Raw genomic sequence first — 25,967 nt, forward strand, 5'->3', positions numbered from 1 at the left:
TGTGTGGACCCCTTTGTAATCGGACACTAAAAGCTGTTTGTGCCCCCACCCAGAAGATATCGATGGAGAGAAAAGAGCGCCCCCTAGTGAAACATATTTCCCAATATTCCTTCAACCTTGCAGTGCCATCCTTTTTTTTTTCCTGCCTGAGACTATCTGGCCCCAAGTGGCAATTTTAGAGACTAAGGCCCAGTGCTCTTGATTGTTTGAGAGCTGAGAAAAATTTATTGGCTCCAAAATGTTTTTAAATTCCAAAACTGAATTAGTAAATTTGAATAAATGTCTACAAAATGGGACACATCAAATGGTCACAAGCAATTCAACTCTTAGTGATTTATAAATTACATTTAATGTGGGATATGGGTTTGTTTTAATATTTTCTATGATGAAGGACAGGGCCTATTAAAATAAGAGTTAAAGGCCTATGAACACTCTTCATAACTATTGCCATGGTCCATCTAAGTCTTGACATTACTCTTTTTTAAAAGATTTTATTTATTTATTTATGAGACAGTGAGTGAGAGAGACAGCACATAAGCAGGAGCCGAGGAGGAGAAAGAAGCAGGCTCCCTCTCAGCGGACTGATTGGGGGGGGGGGGGCCTGGGGGGGTGGAGCTCAATCCCAGGATCCTGGTATCATGACCAGAGCCCAAAGAAGATGCTTAACTAGCCACCCAGGCACTCCTTGACATTACTCTCTTAAAGATATTAAAAATAATACTTTATATGTGCAAAATGCTTGCTGAAAGTTTAGCCATACTTCCATTTTACCCACTTAATCTTCAGTAATTAATCAACAGTAATTAAGATTAATTTCTTAATCAACAGTAATTAAGAAAGAATGGATTAAAATGTTTGGATAAAGTTATTTTGTTTTCTTTTTTCTTTTTCTGCCAAAATACAAAATATAACAAAGTACAAAATCTGAAGAAAAAATGAAGATCAAAACATATTAACAAACACAGTTCAAATGCAAACTACTAATTTGAAATGGCATATGTAGACTTTGATGGGGACAATACATATCATGTGGCTTGAGAGTCAAATACTCTGAATAGGGGTGGTGTTACCTGGGACAAGTTACCAAACCTTTCTGTGCCTCAGTATCCTCTCTTCCAGAATGGGCACAAAAGAGTACTTACCTCACAGGGTTGTTGTGATGTTTAGATGAGTTCATGTCTGAAACACTTAGAACAGTGCTTGGCACGTAAGAGTTCAGTGAGTGCTAGCATTTAATTATTATTCAAACCATATCAATCTTTGATTCTCAGAAATACAACAATTTAAGATTTTGGACAAATTGGGATACCTGAGTGGCTCAGTGATTGAGCATCTGCCTCCAGCTCAAGGCGTGATCCTGGTATCCAGGATGGAGTCCCATATTGGGCTCCTTGCAGGGAGCCTGCTTCTCCCTCTGCCTATGTATCTGTCTCTTTCTCTCTATGTCTCTTATGAATAAATAAATAAAATCTTTAAAAAAAAGATTTTGGACAAATTAACTCTCAACAAAGCAACTAAAAACATTCACCCAAACAGATACACCTCTTTTATTCTGAAACTTCATTTGGAAATAATTTCAAACCAAAAAGTTACAAAAATAGAAGTACAAGGAACACTCATGTATCCCTTACTCAAATTTGCTTATTGTTTACATTTTATTCATTTACTTTACCATTTGCACTGCGGGTCACTGCAAATCTGTGTCTCTGCTTCTTATTTATAATTTATGATGCGTTCATTTTCTTTTTTTCATTTTCTATTTCTGAGAAACAAATTACCACAAGTCCAGTGGCTTGAAACACCACCATTTATAAGTTCACAGTTGCATAGGTCAGAAGTCCAGACACAGTGTGACTGGGTTCTCTGGTCAGGGCTTCCTAGGCTTAAATGAAGGTACAGACCAGGCTGAGTTCCTTTCAGGGATTCTTTTCTTTGTTTATGGCCAAATTCAGCTCCTTGCAACTATAGGAGGAGGTCTCCTTTTCCTTGCTGTCAACTGTGGGCCACTCAGCTCCTACATGTCACCTGCCTTCATTACAACATGGCCCCAGTCCTCTCCGCAGCCAGCAGTGGAGACTCCTTCGTGGTAAGGTTTTTATGCTTTGAATCTCCCACATGAGGAGGAAAAACCCAGTTCCTTTCAAAATCTCATCTGATTAGGTCAGGCTTACCCAGGACAATCTATATCTTTCTTCAAGTTGACCGATTTGGGACTTTTTTTTTTTAAGATTTTATTTATTTATTCATAAGAGACACACAGAAAAAGAAAGAGAGAGAAAGAGAGGCAGAGGGAGAAGCAGGTTCCACACAGGGAGCCCAATGTGGGACTCCATCCCAGGACCCAGGATCTTGGACCAAAGGCAGGTGCTAAACCGCTGAGCCACCCAGGGATCTCCAGTTTGGGACCTTAATTAGATCTTCGAAATCCCTTTACAGTAGCACCTAGATTGGTGTTTGAATAACTGGGAGAAACTGTAGGCATCAAGGGGTAGGAATTGTGGGAGCCATCTCAGAATTCTGTCTACCACATATGATGAGACGCTTTATAATTCTATATATTAGTTGGCTAGAGCTGTCACAGCAAAATAGCACAGATTGAGTGGCTTAAATAGCAGAAATTTATTTTCTCACAGTTCTGGAACCTGAACACCCAAGGTCAACGTGTCAGCAGGTTTGGTTTCCTGAGGCCTCTCTCCTCAGCTTATAGATAGCTGCCCCCTCACTGTGTCCTCACATGGCCTTTTTCTCTGTGCACATGCATCCCTGGTGTCTCTCTCTTCTTATAAGGACACCAGTCATATTGGATTAGAGCTTTGACATATGAACCTGAGGCAGAACACGATTCAGTACATAAGAGTCTAATAACAAAACCAAGAGCTAGTATTTCAGCCACCAGGCAGGTACTATGCAAAACATTTTCTGTAGGCATAATTGTAACAAAATTACATGCATTATAAACCATTATATAAAAGTCAGCTTTATCAAGATGTTTTCCTGTATTCTTGATTAGAAATTCTATAAGATCTCTATTGTCATCTGATGGTTAGAGCCATCTGTCTCTACCATAATGTGCTTTCCATGCTCTATTTTGAGGGCAGTTTCACTCACCAATAAAGTTTTATTGATCATCTGTGAGCTTGGTACAGCAACACAAGATGAGTAATCAAAATCCCTGCTCTCAGAGAGTATAGTCTAACAGGAAAGACGTACTTTATGTAGGTCTCCATGTACATTTTGAAATATCTTACATAGAAAGTGTCCATTAGATTTATAGAATCATCCTGCACATTTAAGTTCTTAGGAAAGCTGAGTCGTTAAAAATTAAAATAATGACTTTAAGAGCCAACCCCGAATACTTGGTCTTTGTATTGTCTTCTTGAGTTGCCCCAAACTGCAGCAGCACATTCAATTGTATGTAGCTTTATTTTTTAAAAGATTTTATTTATTTATTCATGAGAGACATATATATGTATATATACACACACACACACATAGAGAGAGAGAGAGAGAGAGAGGCAGGCTCCATGCAGGGAGCCCGACGCAGGACTCGATCCCAGGACTCCAGGATCACCCTGGGCCGAAGGCGGCGCTAAACTGCCGACCCGGGCTGCCCCCCCCCCCTTTTTTAAAGATTCTTATTTTTTATTTAATTTTAATTCCAGTATAATTAACATATAGTATTATATTCCTTTCAGACAGTATGCAGGTTTAGACTGAATTCTCTGTGATTGGAGAAAACACACCTGGGATTGGAAGGCGAGAAGCAATCATAACCTGAAAGCACTACACCTGAGTGGGTAAGGGGGTCTCAAATTCCACCTGCTCTGTTCAGGAGAGGAAAAAAAAAAACAAACCATCCCTTAAGCAGGGTGGTGGGGATGGCCTTCGCTCTTCTCGGCGTCCAGTGCGTTCCCTTCTCACGCTGCGGACACCGAGACTGTCCTGGGAGGCAGAGGCCGCACTCGTGGGTCCGGACGGAAATCTCCAGATCCGCGGAGTCGCGGTCGGGTCGGGTGTGACTGCACCCCGGGGAGCCCCTCCCCTCGGGTCTCCCCCCGGGCACGCCCCCTGCCCCCTTCCCCGGGAGCGGTGCCCCGCGCCCAGCTCCGCGCCCCTCTCCGGCTGCGCACTGGGGTCGCGCAGTCCGCGCGCGCGGGGCGGGGCGGGGCGGGCGCGGAGGGAGACCTGGGCCAGGCCCCCGCCGCCCCCGCCGCCCCCGCCGCCCCCGGCCTCATAAAGGGCTCGTGCGCCGCCGCTGCTCCGGTCCCCTGGGCGCTGCGGCCTCCACCCATGGACGAGGAGCAGACGGACCTGGAGCTCTACCTGGACCAGTGCTTCGCCCAGGTGAGCCCGGAGCCGCCGCCGCTGTCGCCGGGCCCGCGCGCCCAGTCCCGAGCCCCAGGGGCTGCGCCTCAGTGTCCCTTAGGGAACTCCTAGCTTCCTAGCCCCGTGGCAGGTGGGCCAGGCTGTCTCCATCCTTAAGTGGAGACGAAGAAGCTTCGAGAGGGGAGTTAACCTGCACGGTGGCCAGCCAGGCGTGAAACCTGGTGGCCTGGGGCGGTGTGACTCCGGGCCACGGTCAGACGGTCCAGGCCCGTTAGCGCTGCCGCGTCTCCCCTGGGGACTGTCTCTGGTTCCAGACTGTCTCTGCTTTGCTAAGGCAGACGTAGGCCGGCTATCCCGCGCGGCCTGGGTCTCGCACCTTGGGGGGGGGGGGGGGCTCGATGCCAAGAACAGGCCTAGAACAGGCCTCCAGAAATAGTCTGGCCAGGATGGCTACCGGTGCCGTTGCAGGTCCACGGGGTGGGGTTGCAAAATTGGAATTGGAGACACCTGTGGTTTCTTTCAGTTCGCAATTCTTAAGGGCTTTTTTTCTTTTCCTTCCTTTTCTTTTCTTTCTTTTCTTTCTTTTCTTTCTTTTCTTTCTTTTTTCTTTTCTTTCTTTTCTTTTCTTTCTTTTCTTTCTTTTCTTTCTTTTCTTTCTTTTCTTTCTTTTCTTTCTTTCTTTTTAACTTAAAAACTCGTTAGAGTCAAATATTGTAGAAGAGAGAGCAAGGAGCCTTCGAAAAGCAAAGGGCCTGGAGAAAGATTTTTTAAAAAGACAACGGTTAGCACCAAAGTAGAAATAGTGAAGCCTCGTTGCGTTTAACATAGCAAAGGAAAGCCCACGCAGGAGGGAGGAGTTGATGGTACTGCAAAGACAACAAAAATGTTCTTCAGCTAGAAGGTCCAAGTTGCAGTGAATATGCTGTCCGTGCATCCCGTTCCTACAGTAAACCTTAAAGGAGGCTGTCAAGCTTCCATTGCTGTAAAACATCCCCCTTCAGTATTTTGTTACCATTGCCTTAGAGTCCTCGTGGAAGCAGGGTTTCCCTGGCTGAGAGCTTCCTCCCTGTTAAAATGCCATAATGGGAAAAAGGAGGGGAGGTGCTGATTGTTGCAGATAATAGTGCTTTAGTGTAAATTGGTTGATGAGATCCTTTCTGCCAGGAGAAGCCCAGGAGACCATGGAAAGGGATCCTGGCCATTTCCCCCACCTCACTTTGCTTAAAGCCCATCTGTGGAGCAGCGGGTAAGTGAGGGAGAATTAGATAATTCAAAATAAGACAGTCCAACATCTTATTTCAAGAGAATTGCTGCATTCTTCTAAAGAAGTGTTTTCTTTGAACAATTAGTCACCCCTGCCATCTGCTGGACTGGGAGTAACAGAACAATTCAGTAGGGTCTAGCCAGACATTTTATGTTAAGCTTGAGCTAGGTCTATCGTGGAGAAGACCCAACAAGAGTTATTTGAGAATGTTCAGTTGTCAGAAGTCAGATCTTCTAAGGGATGAGGTTATCCTGCAAGCAGTGCTTTTCCAGATTTTGAATCTGGAATCTAGGTCTGCAGCTTGGGCGAAGCAGGTGGTAATATATGTATCAAGGTAATTGATTTTTTTTTTCCATAAAAAAGCCCATGAATTTTGCATTAACTGCTTCTCTCAGTTGCAAACCTCCTTCCCTAGTTGAAAGTAATGGAGGTTGAGCAGCCTTCCCCAGACTGAAAATACAATACATTGATTTAAACCGTTCTTGCCATTTAAATTTCAATAACTGTTTTCCTATTGTAAATTTGCAAAACTAGAATATTTGCTTATATCCCCTTTGACTAGAAGGAATAATGTTGGGTCTTCAGTTGATTATTGATTAGTAATCAAGACTATCTTAAGCTTCCTTCACTTGTCTCTCTCTTTTTTTTTTTTTTTTTCAATGATAGTCACACACAGAGAGAGAGAGAGGCAGAGACATAGGCAGAAGGAGAAGCAGGCTCCATGCACCGGGAGCCCGACGTGGGATTCGATCCCAGGTCTCTAGGATCGTGCCCTGGGCCAAAAGCAGGCGCCAAACCACTGTGCCACCCAGGGTTCCCCCTTCACTTGTCTCTTTATGAAATATGAATTTAAAACTCTAAAAAATACTTAAATCAATTAAAGTTCATAATCAAGGAGTACAATAAATCAGTTCAAAGTACACACTATTTTAAAAAATTTTTTATTTTGTCCATTGAGGTATTTTGTTTGCACATATGTATTATATCCCTAGGAAAAGAATCCCAAGATTTTCCCTCCTGTGTGTTTTTGTCTTCTTCATGGTCCATGATGCCAGCTGAGGTTGTGAGTACAATGGAACCATACTGGCAGGACAGGAACCATACTATTCGGCCATTTTTCTAAATCTTTGAGTTGTACATCAAATCTGGGGCTGATCACTCCATACTTATTTAACCTGCCTGTGAGGTTCACAATAATTTTCCTAGCTCTGTGATCATCAGTGATTTCAAATTTGCCAATATAACTATGCTTCATCATCACAGAAACCAGATGATGCCTTTAGAGCATGGCATAAGAAGAACCTGGCCTGGCACTTGCCTCTCTCTTCAGCATTGTTAATGCTTTTGAGAGCATCTGCCAGAACATCCATGTGCAACATTATGGCAGCATGGAAAGAGGGCAGGCAGAAAGAGGACCCAAAGCACACACAATATGATTGCTCATTGCCTTTCTTACAAAATTACATTTAGAGTGGCAACTTACTATGAATCTAATGTAGGAAAAACAGTTTTTGAAAAATGCCTTCTCTACATTTTAAGATCTACCTTCCTGGGCAACCCCAGTGGCGCAGTGGTTTAGCGCCGCCTGCAGCCCAGGGCATGATCCTGGAGACCCTGGATGGAGTCCCACGTCGGGCTCTCTGCATGGAGCCTGCTTCTCCCTCTGCCTGTGTCTCTGCCTCTCTCTCTCTCTGTGTCTCTATGAATAAATATATAAAATCTTAAAAAAAAAAGAAAAAGATCTACCTTCCTGTTTCTATCAAGTGTGCCATAACTCTGAAATATAACATTAGTGATACTTTATGGAAAGAGGTAAGGAATGAATATAAGCTATCTTGGACTGCTCTGCATCTTGAACATACTGCCTGCTAGTTATAGTGGTATCTCTTTGGTGTGACTTGCTGTTATATTTCTTGCATTTTGTTTTGGGAATGGCCTAGGATGATCTCGCTCCACCCAGGTTACCAGTGCTCAGCCCAGTTGTACCTGATGATGTGTACATGCCTAATTCATCCAATCCAAAGATGGTGTTTAATTCACATCTTGAAGAAGTCAAAGAAACACCTGGCCATTTCTCATCTGTGGATCTTAGCTTCCTACCGGATGAACTTGCCCAAGAAAATAAAGACCAGAGTGTTATTAGAAGCAAGCATGAAATTGAAGAAAATTGTAAAACTCAAAGTCAGCAAAGTAGGTTGTCGTTACCCAGAGAACAGGACATTGGTCTGGGCTTAATAGGCAGCAGCAGTTTGTTGAATTCCCATTCACACCTGTACCCTGCTGATGCTGACTCGGTCCAGCCCTCTCTTGAGAAACCAAACTCTATGCCTCTGGTGTCTATAACTCCCATGACACCAATGACACCCGTTTCAGAATGTTCTGGAATTGTGCCTCAACTACAGTAAGTTGTTTGTGTATGTGTGTGTTCTTAGTGGGTGATGTTCCTGGGTATACGTTGTATGTTCCCAAATGTGATGGCCACTAATTTCAGAATAATAGTGTAGGGAAGAGAATTTCAGATTTAATTATTCTTTTATCAGTTCTTAATGGATTGTGGCTTTAGACAGTTTGGTTATCTGTAAAATGAATGAAGTCCTAGTTCTTGATCTCCTAAGAGAGGGTTAAGAGTTAGTATGTACATTCTTAAAGGATTGTATTATTTATACCTAAAGCATTGTAATTGCTGAGAAATTGGAGTTGGGGTTGGGTTGGTTAAACACAAAGAATACAAAGATGTTAAATTGAATTCAATTTGCAAATTGATTTGGAATTATGCTTTCTATTTTGAGACATGGTTTTGAAAAAGACTTAAAATTTTCTCATAGCTAGGCATGACATATTAGAAAAAGCTATTATAGTACTCCTCTTTGGAATTTGTATATTTTACTAGGGTCCTTCACGTTACTGTGTATTTCACATTGAGAATTTTCTTCCTAGAAGTTGCTAATCTTCTACAATCTATAAATGAGGAAGTCAATACATTTTAATTTTTTTTTTTTTACTTTTTATGTCTGATGTAATTTTCTAAGTTGACTTATTTCTTCAGGAATATAGTTTCCACTGTAAACCTGGCCTGTAAATTGGATCTGAAGAAAATAGCCTTGCATGCAAAAAATGCAGAGTATAACCCTAAGGTGAGATTTCTCAGTATTCCTTTCAACAATTAGCTTCTGTTTAGATTTACTTCATATGATCATGTTATTGACTTGTTTCTTTGTTTTTGTTTTTATTTTTATTTTTTTTTTTATGTTTTTGTTTTTTAAAACAAAAAAAAATTGTTAGTGCAAAGCTTTGGCAACTCAAGAGGTTAGTTGCCTCATTGTTTGTTTTGAAGTAATAAAAAAAATAACCTCATTCTCTGTGCTGAATAAGATGGTGATTGAGCAGTACCTAAAAGTTAAGATTTTACCCCTTGTCATTCAAAAAAAGATTTTTCAGTATGACCACTTTCAGTCAATGGGGATGCTACTTTCTTAAAATGCTATCGTAGTTCTGGAAGTAGTTTTTTCTAAATGTTATCCCACCTACCTGACACATATTTTTCTATTACAATTTGTCTTGCTTGAGAGCACTGCATTGTTGAAAATGTGAAGTTCAAGCTTCTGCATACCAATGTAAGATTCAGGGATTTCTTTTTTGCTCATATTTAATAAAATCTACTCTTTGTTGTGTCCTGCCAAGTGTAGGCATCCAGTTTTAATGGTCTGTTATCCTAGGAGGTAGATTTGTTCATTTGATCAACATTTAGTAATTTGCTAGTCTCTGTACTTATGAGTGCAGAGATGAGCAAGACCTGATCCCTACTAAGGAAGAGTTCACAGTCTTGGGTGGTGGAGGATTTATGGCCTTAGATGAAAAAGGCCATATTTGTAGGAATGCAGAGGACCTTGTCAGCATCAGCTATTTATGGATTAAGTTGTTTTTGCTGTTGTGGGAATGTTCTTGCTGACACCCGAATTTAAATGTACTTGAATATTAGCCAAATATTTCCTTCTTTTTTTTTTTCCTATTTCATGTAGCTGGCTATGATGAGCACAAAATCACAATGATAAGCTAGGATTCTTATGGCTGCAGCCATGATTGCCCACACCATTAAATCATCATATTTAAGCATTAAAAAAAAAAGACATTATCCATTTATTCATGAGATACAGAAAGGCAGAGACAAAGGCAGAGGGAGAAGCAGTTCCTGGTGGGCAGCTTGATGAAGGACTTGATCCCAGGACCCTGGGATCACGATCTGAGCCAAAGGCAGATGCTCAACCACTGAGTCACCCAGGTGCCTCAAGCATATTTTATTGTCCGTCACGCTCTGCTCTCCATGTTATTGTTGTATATAGGAACTATCCAAACTTGGACTTGACAGCCAGAGAAATTCTGGCTTGGCATTTAAGCTACCTTACAAATTTAATAAAATGAATACTGGGTAAGAGTGTTACCTTAAACACTTGGAAAACATTCTCAAGATTCCATCAACTCTGTGTAGTGCTTGACTCAGGGTATTTCACTGTCAACATTTCTAATCTGAAATTGCTAGTCCTTTCTTGGTCCTATAGACCCCCCTCAACCCATGGAAGCTGCAGTCTTGCATAATACTCACCCTTCTCAGGTTTCCTTCTCAGCTTGCTAGGGTATGATGAGAGCAGGAGAAGCGGGTGCCTGTGTAGGGCCAGGAGGAGGAGCAGGTCTTTGGTGACATATCATTGTGTCAGGCCAGGCATCCATCCTCAGAGCCCCTTGTATCAGCACCACCTGGAGGGCTTCCCGATGCTGCTGGGCTACAGACCATACTGAGAACTGCTATGGTGGTTCATTCAAAAATGACACATCATTTTTTTGTCATTCTTCTTCAGCATACCTATCAATATATATATTCTGTTCTATATTTTGGCTATTTTTTACTACATTCTACGGTCTTGGCAAGCCTACAACATACCTCGTACTCCCTCCCCTCCACGAAATATTCTTTGAAAGAAAAAGGAAGTGTTTCAGAGTAAATGGCACAACATCTGATTAGTCATGGCTTTATATTTTTTTTGAAGATTTATCTATTCATAAGAGACATACAGAGAGAGAGACAGACATAGGCAGAGGGAGGAGCAAGCTCCCAGCAGGGAGCCCAATCCCAGGACCACAGGATCACACCCTGAGCCAAAGGCAGATACTCAACCACTGAGCCATCCAGGTGTCCCTAGTCATGGCTTTAAATTTCAGCTTTACCATTGCCTGTGCAATGTTGGAAGTTAACCGTTTAGTTTCCCTGTGTACCAAATGGTGATAATCATGGACTCAATTGAGCTCTGTCATGAGGATAAAAAAAGACAAAACTTGTAGAGCTCTTAGCCTTGGGCTTGAATTAGACACTCAAATTTTAGCTTTATTGTTCTTATTCTTGTTTTTTTCTTAAGGACATTTTAGAATTATTTTTGTTTACCTTAGCGTGAGGAGACATTTTTTTTTTTTTTGCTTTCCCATCCAATCTCTGTTTACTCAAGACTGTTTTCATGTCCAGCTCAGCTTTTCAACTGGAATAGTGTTAAATTCTAGCAGAGGCTAATTGTCCTTTGACTTCTGTATATAGAGGTTTGCTGCTGTCATAATGAGGATCCGAGAGCCCAGAACGACAGCCCTCATATTTAGTTCTGGGAAAATGGTCTGCACAGGAGCCAAAAGGTATGTGGAACCACCTTCCACCCTTATCAGACAAATAATTCAGGGTGCAAAACAAGGAAGGATAGTATCCATGTTGCAAAACACATGGGAGAAGCAAAATATTTTTGCTGAAGTTCATGAAATGGCAAATTTGTGGTTAACAACATTCAGCTGTGTAATACTGACTTATGTCTCACTTTGCAGCTGCCCCATTAAACTGAGGGGACTTAGCTAGGCTGTTAGAACTTGTTAGAACTTATTCTTAAAAACTTGTGCACTTGAAAACTATGGTAGTGGTAAAGCCTATTATAAGCCTGGGGAAGTAGTTATTGTATATTTTCCTTATTGCAGATAAATGGCTAGAACTTTATAAAAGAGGCAAATTAGGTACTTCTTGACCATTATCTTGAGCATTAGCTCTGGAAGCAACTCTTAAAAGACTCATTTTTCCTGGACTCATGCAGAGTAAGCCCTGTGCTGATCTAGATGCGTTCACCATAAAACGGTAGTGTGAGAGCTGCTCTTCCCTGAAAGTGTTAGAAGATGAGTAGTAAATTGTCCTCCAGAAAGGTTGTACAAATTTATCTTAATTCTAGAGATACACCAAGATTCATTTTCTCCAAGGAACATTGATATTAATACACTTTTTTATATTTGCCAAATGGTTTGGCAAAAAAAGTGTTAATTACATGTCTTTAATTTGCTAGTGAGACTAACTTTTCGTAAGTGTGTAAATTGCCTACTGTATCTTTTGCCCAATAGTCTATGGAGATATTTGTCATTTGTAAACAGCTTTTTGTATGTAAGTATTTCTGCTTATACTATAATTGTTATTTCCCAAATTACTGTTAATGGTGTTTTATTTTTTTATACAATTAAAATTTTTGTGTGTATACAGTCCAGTTTTTCTTTAGGGTTTTGATGTTTGGCTTCATGCTTAAGAAGGCATTCCCTATGGTATTTGCCTTTCTCACTCTGACTTATTTCACTTAGCCTAATATCTTCTAGGACCATTTATAGTGTCTCAAATGGCATAATCTCATCCTTTTTTTATGACGGCATAATATATATATAGTGTGTGTGTATATATATATACATAAAACATATCTATCTATATATATAAAACATATCTTCCTTATCCTCCATTTCTCAATGGACACTTAGGTTGCTTCCATATCTTGGCTATTGTAAATAATGCTGCAGTAAACATGGGAATACATTTATTTTTTCAAATTATGTTTTGGGGTAAATACCCAATAGTGGAATTATTGGATTATAGGGTATTTCTATTTTTAATTTTTTAAGGAACCTCTATACTGTTTTCTACAGTGGCTGCACCAATTTACATTCTCAGTAACAGTGTACAGGGTTCCTTTTTCTCCACGTCCTCATCAACAGTTGTTATTTGTCTTTTTAATTTCACTCACTCTGACAGGTGTAAGGTGATACTTCATTGTGGTTTTGATTTGTATTTCTCTGATGATGAGTGAGGTTGAGCATCTTTTCATATGTCTGTTGGCCATCTGTATGTCCTCTTTGGGAAAAATATCTGTTCAGGTCCTCTGCCCATTTTTAAATTGGATTATTTTTTGGTGTTGTATGAGTACTTTATATATTTTGGATATTAACTGCTTAACTGATATGTCATTTGCAAATATCTTACTCAGTAGATTGCTTTTTGGTTTGTTGATGGTTTCCTTATTATGCAAAATTTTTTAGTTTGATGTAGTCCCGATTGTTTGTTTTTGCTTTTGTTTCCCTTGTCTTTGGATACATATCTAGAAAAATGTTGTTATGGTTGATATCAGAAATTACTGACTTCTCTAGGATTTTTATGGTTTCAGGTCTTGAATTTAGGTCTTTAATCCATTTTGAGTTTATTTTCATGTAGGGTGCTAAAAAGTGGTCCAGTTTCTTTTTTCTTTCTTTCTTTCTTTTTTTTTTTTTACATGTAGCTATCATTTTCCCATCATTGTTTATTGAAGAAACAGTATTTTCCCTGTTTTATATTCTTGTCTCCTTTGTCATAGATTGACCATGTAATCACAGGTTTCTTTCTTGACTCTCTGTCCGTTAATCTATATATCTGTTTTTGTGTTTTGATTACTACAGCTTTATAGTATATCTTAAAATCTGAAATTGTGATAACTCCAGCTTTTTTTTTCTCAAGGTTGCTTTGACTATTTGGGGTCTTTGGGGTTCTTTTTTTTTTAATTTTTATTTATTTATGATAGTCACACAGAGAGAGAGAGAGAGAGGCAGAGACACAGGCAGAGGGAGAAGCAGGCTCCATGCACTGGGAGCCCGACGTGGGATTCGATCCCGGGTCTCCAGGATCGCGCCCTGGGCCAAAGGCAGGCGCCAAACTGCCTGCACCACCCAGGGATCCCTGGTCTTTGGGGTTCTATACAAAATTTGATATTCTAGTTTTGTGAAAAACGTTGTTGGTATTCTGATAGGGATTGCGTTGAATCTATAGATTGCTTTAGATAATATGGGCAATTTTAACAATATTCTTCCAATCTGTAAGCATGGAATATTTTCATTTGTTTATGTTATCTTCAATTTTTTTCATTGATGTATTTTTTTTAAATTTATTTATTCATGACAGAGAGACACAGGCAGAGGGAGAAGCAGGCTCCACGCAGGGAGCCCAACGTGGGACTCTATCCCAGGTCTCCAGGATCAGGCCCAGGGCCAAAGGCGGTGCTAAACCGCTGGGCCACCAGAGCTGCCCTAATCAATGTATTATAGTTTTCAAAGTACAGGTCTTTTACTCTTTGGTTAAGTTTATTCCTACATATTTTGTCCTTTTTGGTGCAATTTTAAGTGGAGTTGTTTTCATTATTTCTCTTTCTGCTACTTTTTTATTAACGTATAGATATATTACCAATTTCTGGGTATTTATTTTGTATCCTTCAGTTTAATGAATTCATTGATTACTTCTAGTAGTTGTTAGGTAGTCTTTAGCATTTTCTATAGATGGTATCATGTCATCTGCACATGACAGTTTAATCTCTTCTTTACCAGTATGAATACCTCTTATTTCTTGTCTCATTGCTGTGTTTAGGACTTCCAGTATTATGTTGAGTAAGAGTGGTAAGTGAGGACATCCTTGTCTTGTTCCTGATCTTAGAAGGAAAGCTCTTAGTTTTTCACATTGAGTATGATATTAGCTGTGGGTTTTTCATATATGGCCTTTTTTAGGCTAAGGTATGTTCTCTCTAAACCCACATTGTTGAGAGTCTTCTTAACAAATGGATGTTGAATTTTGTCAAATGTTTTATCAGCATCTATTAAGATGATCAAATGATTTTTATCCTTTGTTCTGTTGATGTGGTGTATCCTGTTGAGTGCTTTGTGGATATTGAATCCTTCTTGCATCTTCAGAATGAGTCCCACTTGATCATGGTGAATGGTCTGCTTAATGTATTGTATATGGTTTGGCAATATTTTGTTGAGGATTTTTTGCATCTATGTAATCTATTCTCAATCCATTTCCTTCCACCTGTTTTTACACATTAAATTCTTTGCATGTATCTGGGTAAGTTTCTGGGCTTTCTCTTCTATTGATCCATGTACCCTTGGATCTAGAAATCTCCCATTTTTAAATCCTTATTGGACAACTCTGCAAGGTATCTGCAAAGATGTTCATTTCAGCAGTACTTAAAAAGGGGGGGGAACAAAAATTTAAAAATGAGGGAGACAAATACTTAGAATTTTGATTAGATCATAAAATTATATTTAGCTATTAAAACACATATGTCAATTTAGAAGGATGATCACATTGTGTTAAGTTGTAGGGGGACAGGCAACTAAATTGTAAGTTTATTATCCAGCTTTCACTTTAAAATGTGCTTGTATTACACACATATTCCTGAGTATCTTTCCCTATCTGAATTGATCTGGTTTCCAAAAGGTGATGGTGAAAGCTTGGATACAAGTTTAGATAATAAGAGATACTTGTTCCCCAAATCTGTTTGGTTCCTGAGTCTTGGGTAGAGATTTGTGAAATTTAGTTAGTCTAAGACTTATGAGAATTATCTCCAAAAATGTATCCAAACATGTTCTTTTAGCTTTAATAACCAGAGTTTGCTAATGAAGGATACCTGTGTTTGCACAGGAAAGGCATAAAAGGGTCAAATGTAATCAGTGGTTATCACCCCTGGTGGTGATATTTCAAAGTTCTTACTCTGTTCCTAATGTTTTTTCAGGAACGTATATGTAGACTTTAGCCACAAGTTGTTTGGGAATTTCTATGTCGCATTCACAACTAATATCCCATGAAACTACAGGGCTACCCAGACTCTTAAAATTTGACTTTACAAACATGAGCACGATGGAAAATGTCATGGCCCATTTGGAAAAATGTATTTTTTTAAATAGAAACTGTTTATTTCGCTGCTAACTTGGAGACATGACCTTGTTAGAGACATCTCAGGAGTTAGAAGTGGGTGAAGAGAAGCAACGTGGAATGGAGTGAACTATGTGAAGGAATTAATACACATAAGTGGGGCAGTATGGTGAAGAATCTAGATAGAAAAGAGAATGGAATGCTTCCTTTGGTCCAGGCAAACAACAAATTCGATCTAGCTTGTCTTTCAGATGTCTGATTTTTCAACATAAAGATGGGCAACCCATAAGAGAGAGCGGGGTTCACATGGTTCACCCACCAGGTTTTGTCCCTGTTTGGCAATCCCTGCTACTCATGGTTTCGTTTGCAGTGACCATTGAAACATACGTAATGAAAAATAAAGCCTCACATCTTAGAACTTCACATTCTGTGAACTGGATTTAGGGTCAGAGCAGGACAGTTGGAAGAGTATGGCCACAGAATTGAATGAATTTCTTCAGTTGAGTGACCATTCTGCGAGAAAGCCTGAACAAAACCAGGCAGATTTTGAGGTGTTACTGGGCAGATTTTGAAGGGTTTCTATGTTTTAAAAAATATATAATTTATTTATTTCTTTTTAGATTTTTTTTTAATTTATTTATTCTTGAGAGATAGAAGGAGAGACAGAGCCAGAGACACAGGCAGAGACACAGGCAGAGGGAGAAGCAGGCTCCATGCACCGGGAGCCCGACGTGGGATTCGATCCCGGGTCCCCAGGATCGCGCCCTGGGCCAAAGGCAGGCGCCAAACCGCTGCGCCACCCAGGGATCCCAAAAATATATAATTTATATATATAAATATATATATATGTCGCATGAAGATCCAAGTCCCCATGTCATCTTTGCCACCCAATTGGCATACCTCTTACTTCCTCATGTGATTTTATGCATGTGTCCTTATTTTTGTTGCCATTGTTCCCATCTAAGTGGCTTGCACTTTTAGACTGGAAGGATGTTCTTAGACTTTACTGAGTGTCACGATCCTGAGGCCTTGTTAAGATATGGACTGCTTAAAAAAAAAAAAAAAAAAAAAAAAAAAAGGATACGGACTGCTGTGCCCTAGCCCCAGAGTGCGTGAGGCTGGGACCAGGGACTTTGCATTTCTACCAAGTTCTCAAGTAGTGATGCTGCTGCAGGTCTGAGGACACACTCTGAGAACCTGTGGAATAGTTCATTGTATCTAATAGTGTTTAAAACAGGTAAAAGAGAAACCCCTATGTGTGGAAGATGACAAATTCAGATGAAAATGTGTTTATGATTTGGTTGTGACCATTGTGTTATACCTCTGACTAGGTGCTAGGGACGAAAGTAGGGGAAGTTGGTCCTGGTCCTCAATATCTACAGGTTTGTAGTATACGTTGAAAGATAAACACAGTATAGATGTAAAAGTACAATCAGGGAAGTGTGTGAAAACAGCCCAAGCAGCATAGAGGGCATGGTGATTAAGACCTCTTCAAATACATTTGTCCCTCCCCAGTGAAGAGCAGTCTCGACTCGCAGCGAGGAAGTATGCTCGTGTGGTGCAGAAGCTGGGGTTCCCAGCCAGATTCCTCGATTTTAAAATTCAGAACATGGTTGGAAGCTGTGATGTGAGATTTGCCATCAGTCTGGAAGGTTTGGTGTTAACTCACCAGCAGTTCAGTAGGTATGACTGTTCTATAACATTCTGAGTTGACCAAGATCTTGAAGCTGTTGTGTTACGGGCTGCTTATCTAGTGTATCTTTCCAAGAAAATGGTATTTTTGTTTTTAAAGACTGTATGGGAAGGAATTCAGGTGCTGTGCTTAAATCCTTCCTGGTTCTGTCTCTGTCTGATCTTTTGAAACCATGGTTCTCAAAATTAAATTACATGGCCAGCTGATTATTCACCTGTAAAATTACTCACCTGGCCAGCTGATTAAAACCCTTTCCTACCTAGGCTGCATCATCATAGATATTGCTTAAATTTGCAGTTCTAACAAGCTCACGGGTGATGTCTGTCCTTCTTGCCAGAAGCTTGAGACTCAGCTGCCCTACAGATTTCTGAAACAGGCACACTTGGCTTGCTGGTGGTGGCAATGCCAGAGGAGGAGGAGTAGGAGATGGGTCAGGTAGATGGCTCACAGGGGTTTTTATGTGTTTGTGTAGCAACAGGTCCCCCCCACCCCCTTCTTCAGTGCAGCCCTGTTCCTCAGGGAGCATCTGTAGCCTGCTTCTTCACAGTAACTTCCCATCTCACCAGCAAATGCACAGACCATGTCCTCTTTCCTCAGCTGCTTTGGTGATTATTCCAGCCAATCAGGCCCTCATCAGTGAATGAGGCGGACTGGTCAGCACTGGAGCACACTGCCCTGAAGCCGATATACCTAGCCAAGCCTCTTGCGCTGCCTACAATGACAGATGCTCTTAAATTCTCTTCCTCTAGCCTGAACTTCTGTCCTTTTGCTCCACTTTTCCTCCTCTTTGCCTTTGAGTGATCATTCCTAGTGACAGAGTTCCTAGTGACAGAGCTGTGCTTTCTCTAACATTTGTTGACTTTCTTTTTGAGGCATGATCTGAACAGCTGTTAAAAATTGCTTTATTTTTTCCTAGCTTTTCAAAAATCCTAGTTCATGCTGAGATTTCGCTTTGATATTATTCAGGTGCTGTTTATTTCCCCCCTGATTGCATTTTCTTTTTTCCTCTGCACTAATTTTTTTCAGCATATGCTTATTGGGTGTCTGTGATGTACCCATTGAGCTCACTGGGAAGCGCCCCCATGCAGGAAATAATGCTCTTTAGGTATCTTTTTCTTTCTTTAATCTTGGGATGGGTTGTGGATTCATAGTAAAACCTTTGTTTTTAGGAGTCTCTCAACACATGAGCCATCTTTTCTTCCAGATTCTCAATCATGGGCTTCTGGCCTGTCTCTCTCTCTGAACCAACTTTTTCTGAATGTATGAAAGATCTCTGCTCAAATTCTGCCTGTCTGTATTAGATTTAGCACCTACTTTCTGGCTGTTTAGGGCTCTAAAATGATGCATGCCATTTCTCCCAAATTCCATCTCTTTTTCACCAACATTATCATCTTTGTAAGTCTAGAGTAGGAGTGCTTATTGTCACTATTTCCACCTTCTGGAAAGGTAAAATGGCCAGCAGGGCAGGGTGAGAATTCATCAGATGGACTGATTTTAGCCACTTGGAGGAGGTCGATCACTGTTCTATCTTCATTCTGAACCAGTTTTTTTTTTAATTTTTTTTTTAATTTTTATTTATTTATGATAGTCACAGAGAGAGAGGCAGAGACATAGGCAGAGGGAGAAGCAGGCTCCATGCACCGGGAGCCTGATGTGGGATTCGATCCCGGGTCTCCAGGATCGCGCCCTGGGCCAAAGGCAAGTGCCAAACCACTGCGCCACCCAGGGATCCCATTCTGAACCAGTTTTATTATCTCATCCATCTTTTAAAAAAATTTAGCCAGAAAATCTGCATTATATTCCTACCACTATCTCTTCCTAGTCGTATTCTTGCCTCCTACAAAGGTTTGCCATTCAGGCTCCACCCTTAGACTATGGATTACAGCTCCAGTGTGTGTATTGATGACATTGGGGCATTAAAACACTTCTTTCTCAACAGGTTTGTGTCTTTTAAAATGAGATCTCTCCTTAATTGTCTGCAGCCCTATGGGGAACCATGGCACATGTCAGTTGTAATTATTAGGTCAAGTTTGCCTAGGCTAAAACCTCCAGTTCCTTTCATTCCCCTGGCTCTACAAGTTTGTGTATTAGCATCTGATACCACAAGTATTGCTCTTGTCACTGGCCCCTCCTCTGTCAATATTTCTTTTTTTTTTTTGTTTATTTTTTTAAGATTTTATTTATTTATTCATGAGAGACACACACACATAGAGAGGCAGAGACACAGGCAGAGGGAGAAGCAGGCTCCATGCAGGGAGCCCGATGTGGGACTTGATCCTGGGTCTCCAGGATCACACCCTAGGCTGTAGGCGGCGCTAAACCACTGAGCCACCGGGGCTGCCCCTCAGTCAATATTTCTATGCCATAATTATTTCCAGTTTTCCCTGAGCATTGTTTTCCCTTCCTTTAGTTTCTAAATCAAGGATATCCTGATAATATTTCTTAAGTGAGTAATATCTAGGTGGCTACTGTGTAACAGATACTACAGTGATCATGGTAGTACAGCCATGGTCTGGGATGCCTGGGTGGCTCAGTCAGTTGAGTATCCAACTCTTGATTTTGGCTTAGGTCATGATCTCAGAGTTATGAGGTTAAGCCTCGCATTGGGCTCTATGCTGAGCATGGAACCTGCTTGAGATTCCCTCGCCCCCACTCCCTCTCAAAGAGGGAAAAGGAAGAAGAAAAAATATATAGTCATAGTCCCTTGCTCTCATGGAGCTCACTGTCAAAACAGGAAGACAGAGAAGCTAAATATAATATGGTAGCTATGAAGGTGAACACCCTTGGAATGCTATGGTACCATTAAGCAAAATATTTAATGTCACAGGAGGAGGGAGTGTGAAGGTCAAAATTCTTAAGGAAAGTGACATTTAAGCAAAGACTTGACCGATGAGTTGAAATTGGGTTGACCAAGAGATTGGCAGGTGTTTGTTGTTATTGAACCCATGAAATTCTCCATCTCCAACCAAAATATCTTCCCCACCCTCACCTCAACCTTCTTTTGAAATGAGGCAGAGAATAAATAAGATGAAATAAATATCTCATTGGAAATTCATTATGCTGGTATCTTAAAACTGTGTTTCTGAAAGCCAATTGCAGTTTGCCATCACTTACATACCGATGACTTTGGTATTATCTTTTCCCTTTATTTTTTTAAAGATTTTTTATTTTAGAGAGAGAGATAGAGAACTTGAGCATGGGGATGGGCAGAGTGAGAGTGAGAGAATCCTAAGCAGACCCCCTGCTAAGTGCAGAACCCAACGTGGGGCTCAGTCTCAACGATTGTGATATCATGATTTGAGCCAAAACCAAGAGTCAGATGCTCAGCCTCAACCACTGAACTACCCAGGCATCCACTCTTTTCTCTTTAAAATGCTAATATTCTGTTGGAAGATCAAATAGAATCTTCTATGCCCCTAGCTTTCACTTTCTTGGCTCAAACCTCACAGATCCTATACAAATTTTCCAGGGCTCCAGCTAGTATCATTGACTCCTCAGTGTTGGAAAGTGATAAGTGGGTAAAATCTTGATAGGCTTTCTGCAATAAGAGTGATGTCCCAGGAAGATAAGTCTACCCATACCAACCTCCATATAATTCAGAAGGGTAGTCTCCCCACTGTAGCACACCATTCTGGTACTAGTAAGAGATTTCACATCTGCTGTTGTTTGGGTCTTATTCATTGCAGAATGAAATGGAGTTTTTCTGTGTGGTTTGGATTCACTTTTAAAAAAATATTTTTTTAATTTTTTCAATTTTTATTTATTTATGATAGTCACAGAGAGAGAGAGAGAGAGAGAGAGAGAGAGAGGCAGAGACACAGGCAGAGGGAGAAGCAGGCTACATGCACCGGGAGCCCGATGTGGGATTCGATCCCGGGTCTCCAGGATCACGCCCTGGGCCAAAGGCAGGCGCCAAACCGCTGTGCCACCCAGAGATCCCTAAAAAAATATTTTATTTATTTATTCATCACACACACACACACACACACACACACACACACACACACACACACAGAGGCAGAGGGAGAAGCAGGCTCCATGCAGGGAGCCTGGCGTGGGACTCGATCCCAGGTCCCCAGGATCATGCCCTGGGCTGACGGTGGTGCTAAACTGTTGAGCCACCTGGGCTGCCCTGGATTCACTTATTAAATGCAAAGATTTACATGTATTGTGTTCCATTTCTTATATTTCTTCTTATATCTATTCTTACCTATTGCTTTTTATTTTGTCAGTTTTCTCTTAAAACTTTCTTTTTTGAAATCTTGTTAAGCCTTTCTAGGAGTCTCTACTTCTCTGTGCTGGTGCCTGAAGAAGCAGTTCTTAACCCTATCATCCTTCTACATTTAGTAGTAAATATGAGTGAGTTCCTATTTATAGGACTGAATCCTAAATTTTAAATTTGTTTGTTTGTTTGTTTGTTTATTTATTTATTTATTTATTTATTTAGTAGTTGCTATACCCACTGTGGAGCTTGAACTCATGACCCTGAGATGAAGAGTCCTATGCCCTTTTAACTGAGCCAGTCAGGCGCCCACAAATTCTAAATATTTAAAACTTGGGATTGTTTAGTTTTCTTTACAGAATCTGTCCGGAGACAAATGACGGTGGTCTAGAAACTTTTTGGGTTCTATCTTCTAAATTTGTTATCTTTAGCAGTTTATAAATACATACGAAATATGCTCATTATTGGGAAACTTGGAAAATTTAGAAAACATGCTTATATATTTTTATTGATAGACTTTTTAATTTTTTAATTTTTTAAAAGATTTTATTTATTTATTCATGATAGACATAGAGCGAGAGGCAGAGACACAGGCAGAGGGAGAAGCAGACTCCATGCAGGGAGCCTGATGCTGGGACTGGGACCCAGGATCGCGCCCTGGGCCAAAGGCAGGCGCTAAACTGCTGAGCCACCCAGGGATCCCCTGATAGACTTTTTTAAACCAACAATATCTTACTACATTAAATTTGATGCCCTAAGTTACCTTAATTTCTAATAGCTCAGGCTGACCTGCAGTTGAAAAAAAAATTTTTTTTTTTGAAAAAATGTTATTACCAAAGATGAATTCTGTTCTTGATTCCACAAGAAATTGCCTAGGGCACTCCAGACTATTTTTATTAAGAGAGCCAAAAATTTTTGGTAAATAGCTTTAATATGCTGGGTCCTGAATATTATGGGAAAGTGTTTAAATAGTATTATTTTTAACTTTTTCCTTTTATATCTGAACAGTTATGAACCTGAACTGTTTCCTGGCCTTATTTATAGAATGGTAAAACCACGAATTGTGTTGCTTATCTTTGTATCTGGGAAAGTTGTGTTAACAGGTAAGTTCTAAGATTATCTTCCGGCTTTCATAAAATTCAATAGCTATGTGTTGCTTTGCTTCTCCTTTTTTAATAGCTTTGTTTACCATTATAAATTAAGTGTTGCTACTGTAGAACACTTGGAAAAAAATGAAAAATAGAAATGATTATATTACTACCCATTAGTCTCAATACCCAAACACTATAGTTTTTTTTTCATGTTTTTATGGGATTTTGATATGTATATTTATCTTTACATCCTGCCTTTTTATTAACCATTATAACATGTAGCTTAGTTCATTGTTACAAACTCCTCAAGAACACTTTTAGTAGCTGTGCAGTGTTATAACAGAGGGGTCATCAAACCTTTTTTCTGTAAAGGGCCAAATACTAAATATTTTAGGGTTTGTGGCCATAAAGTCTCTATTGCAACAACTGAACTTTGCCACTAGTGCAAAAATAGCTATAGGCATCACATAAAGTGTGCTGAAATGTGAATTTCATATAATTTATGTAATTTACATGTGTCATGTAATATTCTTTGATTTTTTTTTTTTTGCCCCAACCACTTAAACTATTTAAAACCATTTTTAGCTAACATGCTATACAAAAAACAGGACTAATCGACTGTTTCCTGACCTCTGTTGTAACACATTATCATATCAAACTTATTTTTCTACTGCCAAGCATTTAAATGTTCTTTCTTTGTTCACGACTTATAGTGGCACAGACATTTGGCTATATTTATGTGTGGAGAATTATGTTATTATGTGGATGCTCAGAAATGGAACTTTTGTTTAAGGATGTGACTATTCTTAAGGCTCTGAGTACAAATTACCCAATTGTTTTTTAAAGGAGACACAACATAGTTTTCTCACGTTATACATTCATACCAGCATTGTATTTAAGTATCTTTTACAAGCCTTCAAGAGCATTCAAAACAAAAATGGCAAAAAAGAAAACTAACTTTTTAAGTGAAAATGATCTCACTGCTCTAACCTCACTGGTAATCAGAAATGGAAATTGAGGACTTTTGTTTTAATATACTCAAGAAATAGCATTTAATCTTTTGTAAATAGTGTGTACATAACTTAATCTTTCTGCCAAGTTTTTAATTATTTTCCCCTAAAGAGTTATATGAGTTTGCCATAATATTGAAAGTAATAACTCTTTGTTATACTTACAGCTTTTTCCAGTGGGCTTATTTTTACATAACAAAGGTTTTTAAAATTCTTGAGGTGAATGGTTGAGACTCTTTTCCATACTATCTTACTGAAGTTTGCTATTTTTGTTAAATATTGTCTGATTTTTTGCATATTTTGTTATTCTGTATCAAGATGAATGCCAAATTTACATAGCAGGAGCCAAATTGATTATGCCCTACCCTCAAATAGCCAGCCGCCATCTTACTACTACATATTACTCTCATTATTACTTTGTGATGACTGCATTTGACCTTTATATATGGGTCTGTTCTCCCGTCCTGCTAATCCTATTGTATATATTACTATTGTGGTATAAATGTGCTTTGATTTTCGTGATCTTTGTATCTGCTAGCATCAGTTTCCCGTCTTGCTTTATGTTTCTTAGTTTCTTTTGAATATTTATTCTTCCAGATAAGCTTTAGAATTTTATAAAATCTTGCCCCATCCAAAAAAATTTGAGTTTTTTACATAACCTGAATTTGTGGGGAAAATGATAAGTTACCACTTAGCATCCAAAAACATGGAATTTCTGTTTTTAAGTCTTTTAAAAGTCTCAGTAAAGTTCCATAGTTTGTTTTACTGTAACAAGTAACTAATGTGTCTTCAAAGTGCAGAAAGCCTATTTGGAATTCAAGAACCTTTTGAATACAACAAAGCTATGGTTTCTCAGATGCTACTAATTTAGAGTCGAGAATAATTAAGACCTCCTAGTGACTGACATAAAGTTTACTTCTATGTGTCCTGAAGGAAGGGGGGTGGAATCTGCCAAGTAACTTGAATAGTATAAATATTGGGGCAAACCTATGTCCTACTTAAGGGAACAAACTTTTCAAGACCTTGTGAAGGACACTTTCATATACTTGCTACATATCATTAATCAGTCTTATTAAAAGTGCCAATTGACAGGTACAGGCTAAGTTTCTATTATAGATACACAAAAACAAGTCCCTTTAAATAGCCTTAATTCAAACCAGCTTTCCTACTTACCCCAATTAAAAGAAAAAAAAAAACTTGAGTGCTACAAGTGTCAAATGGCAGAATTCTCCACACACAATACCCAAGTCCATGTAATACCCTTCCCTTAAAATTTGTTATGCATTCAGCATGTAGAACAAAGCTAAATTTCTTCATTTTTGCCAGATGTAGATCATAACTTTTGTGAAGGGGGGAATGAGTTGTATTAACTGCAGTCCAAATTTCTGCTTACACTATGAAGTAAAAGCCAATAAGTGTCATAATCCTGAAATATGAGTGATATCTATTGGCATTTTTCCCTGCTTGTGTTGTATTGTCCTAAAGTACTTTGCCTAGAATACATGGTTTAGGTTATTTTTGCTTCAAATGTCAAGACAAATATTCCTCTTCTTTATCCTTATATATCTAATCTATTTTCACCTGCAAAGGTTTTAAAAACTCAAGGGCTCAATTTGAGTGTCAACTGGAGGAGAGGGACCAAGGAGGCCTCCTTTCAGCCTAGCCTCTAGAACTTTAGCTGGGGATGGTCATGTGGAGTGTCCAGGGGACCCAGAGAGGCACACATCATCTGTTCTGACATGTCAAGACTCTGCAGAGCTGTTTCGAAAGGTCCCAACAAGGGCGAATAACTTTCACCTAGAAAAGGTTAGAGTACTGAAATGAATGCACTTTGCATTTCACTATAATTAAATAATGGATCCCAGCCCTTCCCTAGGTAGGAGGTGTACAACACCAGCATACCTGTCATAAGTGGAATCTAAACCATTGTATCACGTGCTGTTTTCAGGGCCTCTGACAACAATTCATCCATGTGAAATTGTCTTACTCCCCTGAAGTGCCAGGGCTGTGGCTACCATGTCCAATTACCATGTCTGAATGTTCTCATTATAGTTGAGTGAGCTGACAGCAAAGAAATCACAGTATCCTACTGTGTCATGGTCCCTGACAGCAAAAAGCAATGGGACCTGGGCCACATTTAACACTGTTTTCCCAAGCCCATGGTGTTTTTCTATGGCTGGTATGAATTTAAAACCTAGGTTTTTGCCTTTTGGGGTTTTTCCTCCCTCAAACCACAGTAAAACTAATATAGCTAGTATCTGCTGGAATAATATACAGTGTATAACAAATTTGTTAGCTGAAAGCTAACAAATGATCATCAGACACATTAAAGTTAACGTGTGTTGGGCATGTATG

The 25,967-nt window shown here is 39.7% G+C and overlaps 1 protein-coding gene across 1 annotated transcript in view; it reads left to right on the forward strand.

The window, feature by feature from the left end:
* The first annotated feature begins 2,041 nt into the window (after nucleotides 1-2,041).
* The window catches only part of TBPL2 (TATA-box binding protein like 2), a 28,375-nt gene continuing 4,449 nt past the window's right edge, over nucleotides 2,042-25,967 (forward strand). The window contains exons 1-7 of the mRNA XM_041757800.1: nucleotides 2,042-2,086; nucleotides 3,937-4,344; nucleotides 7,531-7,991; nucleotides 8,637-8,724; nucleotides 11,172-11,263; nucleotides 17,112-17,279; nucleotides 22,520-22,614. Coding sequence (XP_041613734.1) covers nucleotides 2,042-2,086; nucleotides 3,937-4,344; nucleotides 7,531-7,991; nucleotides 8,637-8,724; nucleotides 11,172-11,263; nucleotides 17,112-17,279; nucleotides 22,520-22,614 — 1,357 coding nt within the window. The remainder of the gene's footprint in view (nucleotides 2,087-3,936; nucleotides 4,345-7,530; nucleotides 7,992-8,636; nucleotides 8,725-11,171; nucleotides 11,264-17,111; nucleotides 17,280-22,519; nucleotides 22,615-25,967) is intronic.

Source organism: Vulpes lagopus, chromosome 6 (assembly GCF_018345385.1).
Source record: "Vulpes lagopus strain Blue_001 chromosome 6, ASM1834538v1, whole genome shotgun sequence".
NCBI classification, from domain to species: domain Eukaryota; kingdom Metazoa; phylum Chordata; class Mammalia; order Carnivora; family Canidae; genus Vulpes; species Vulpes lagopus.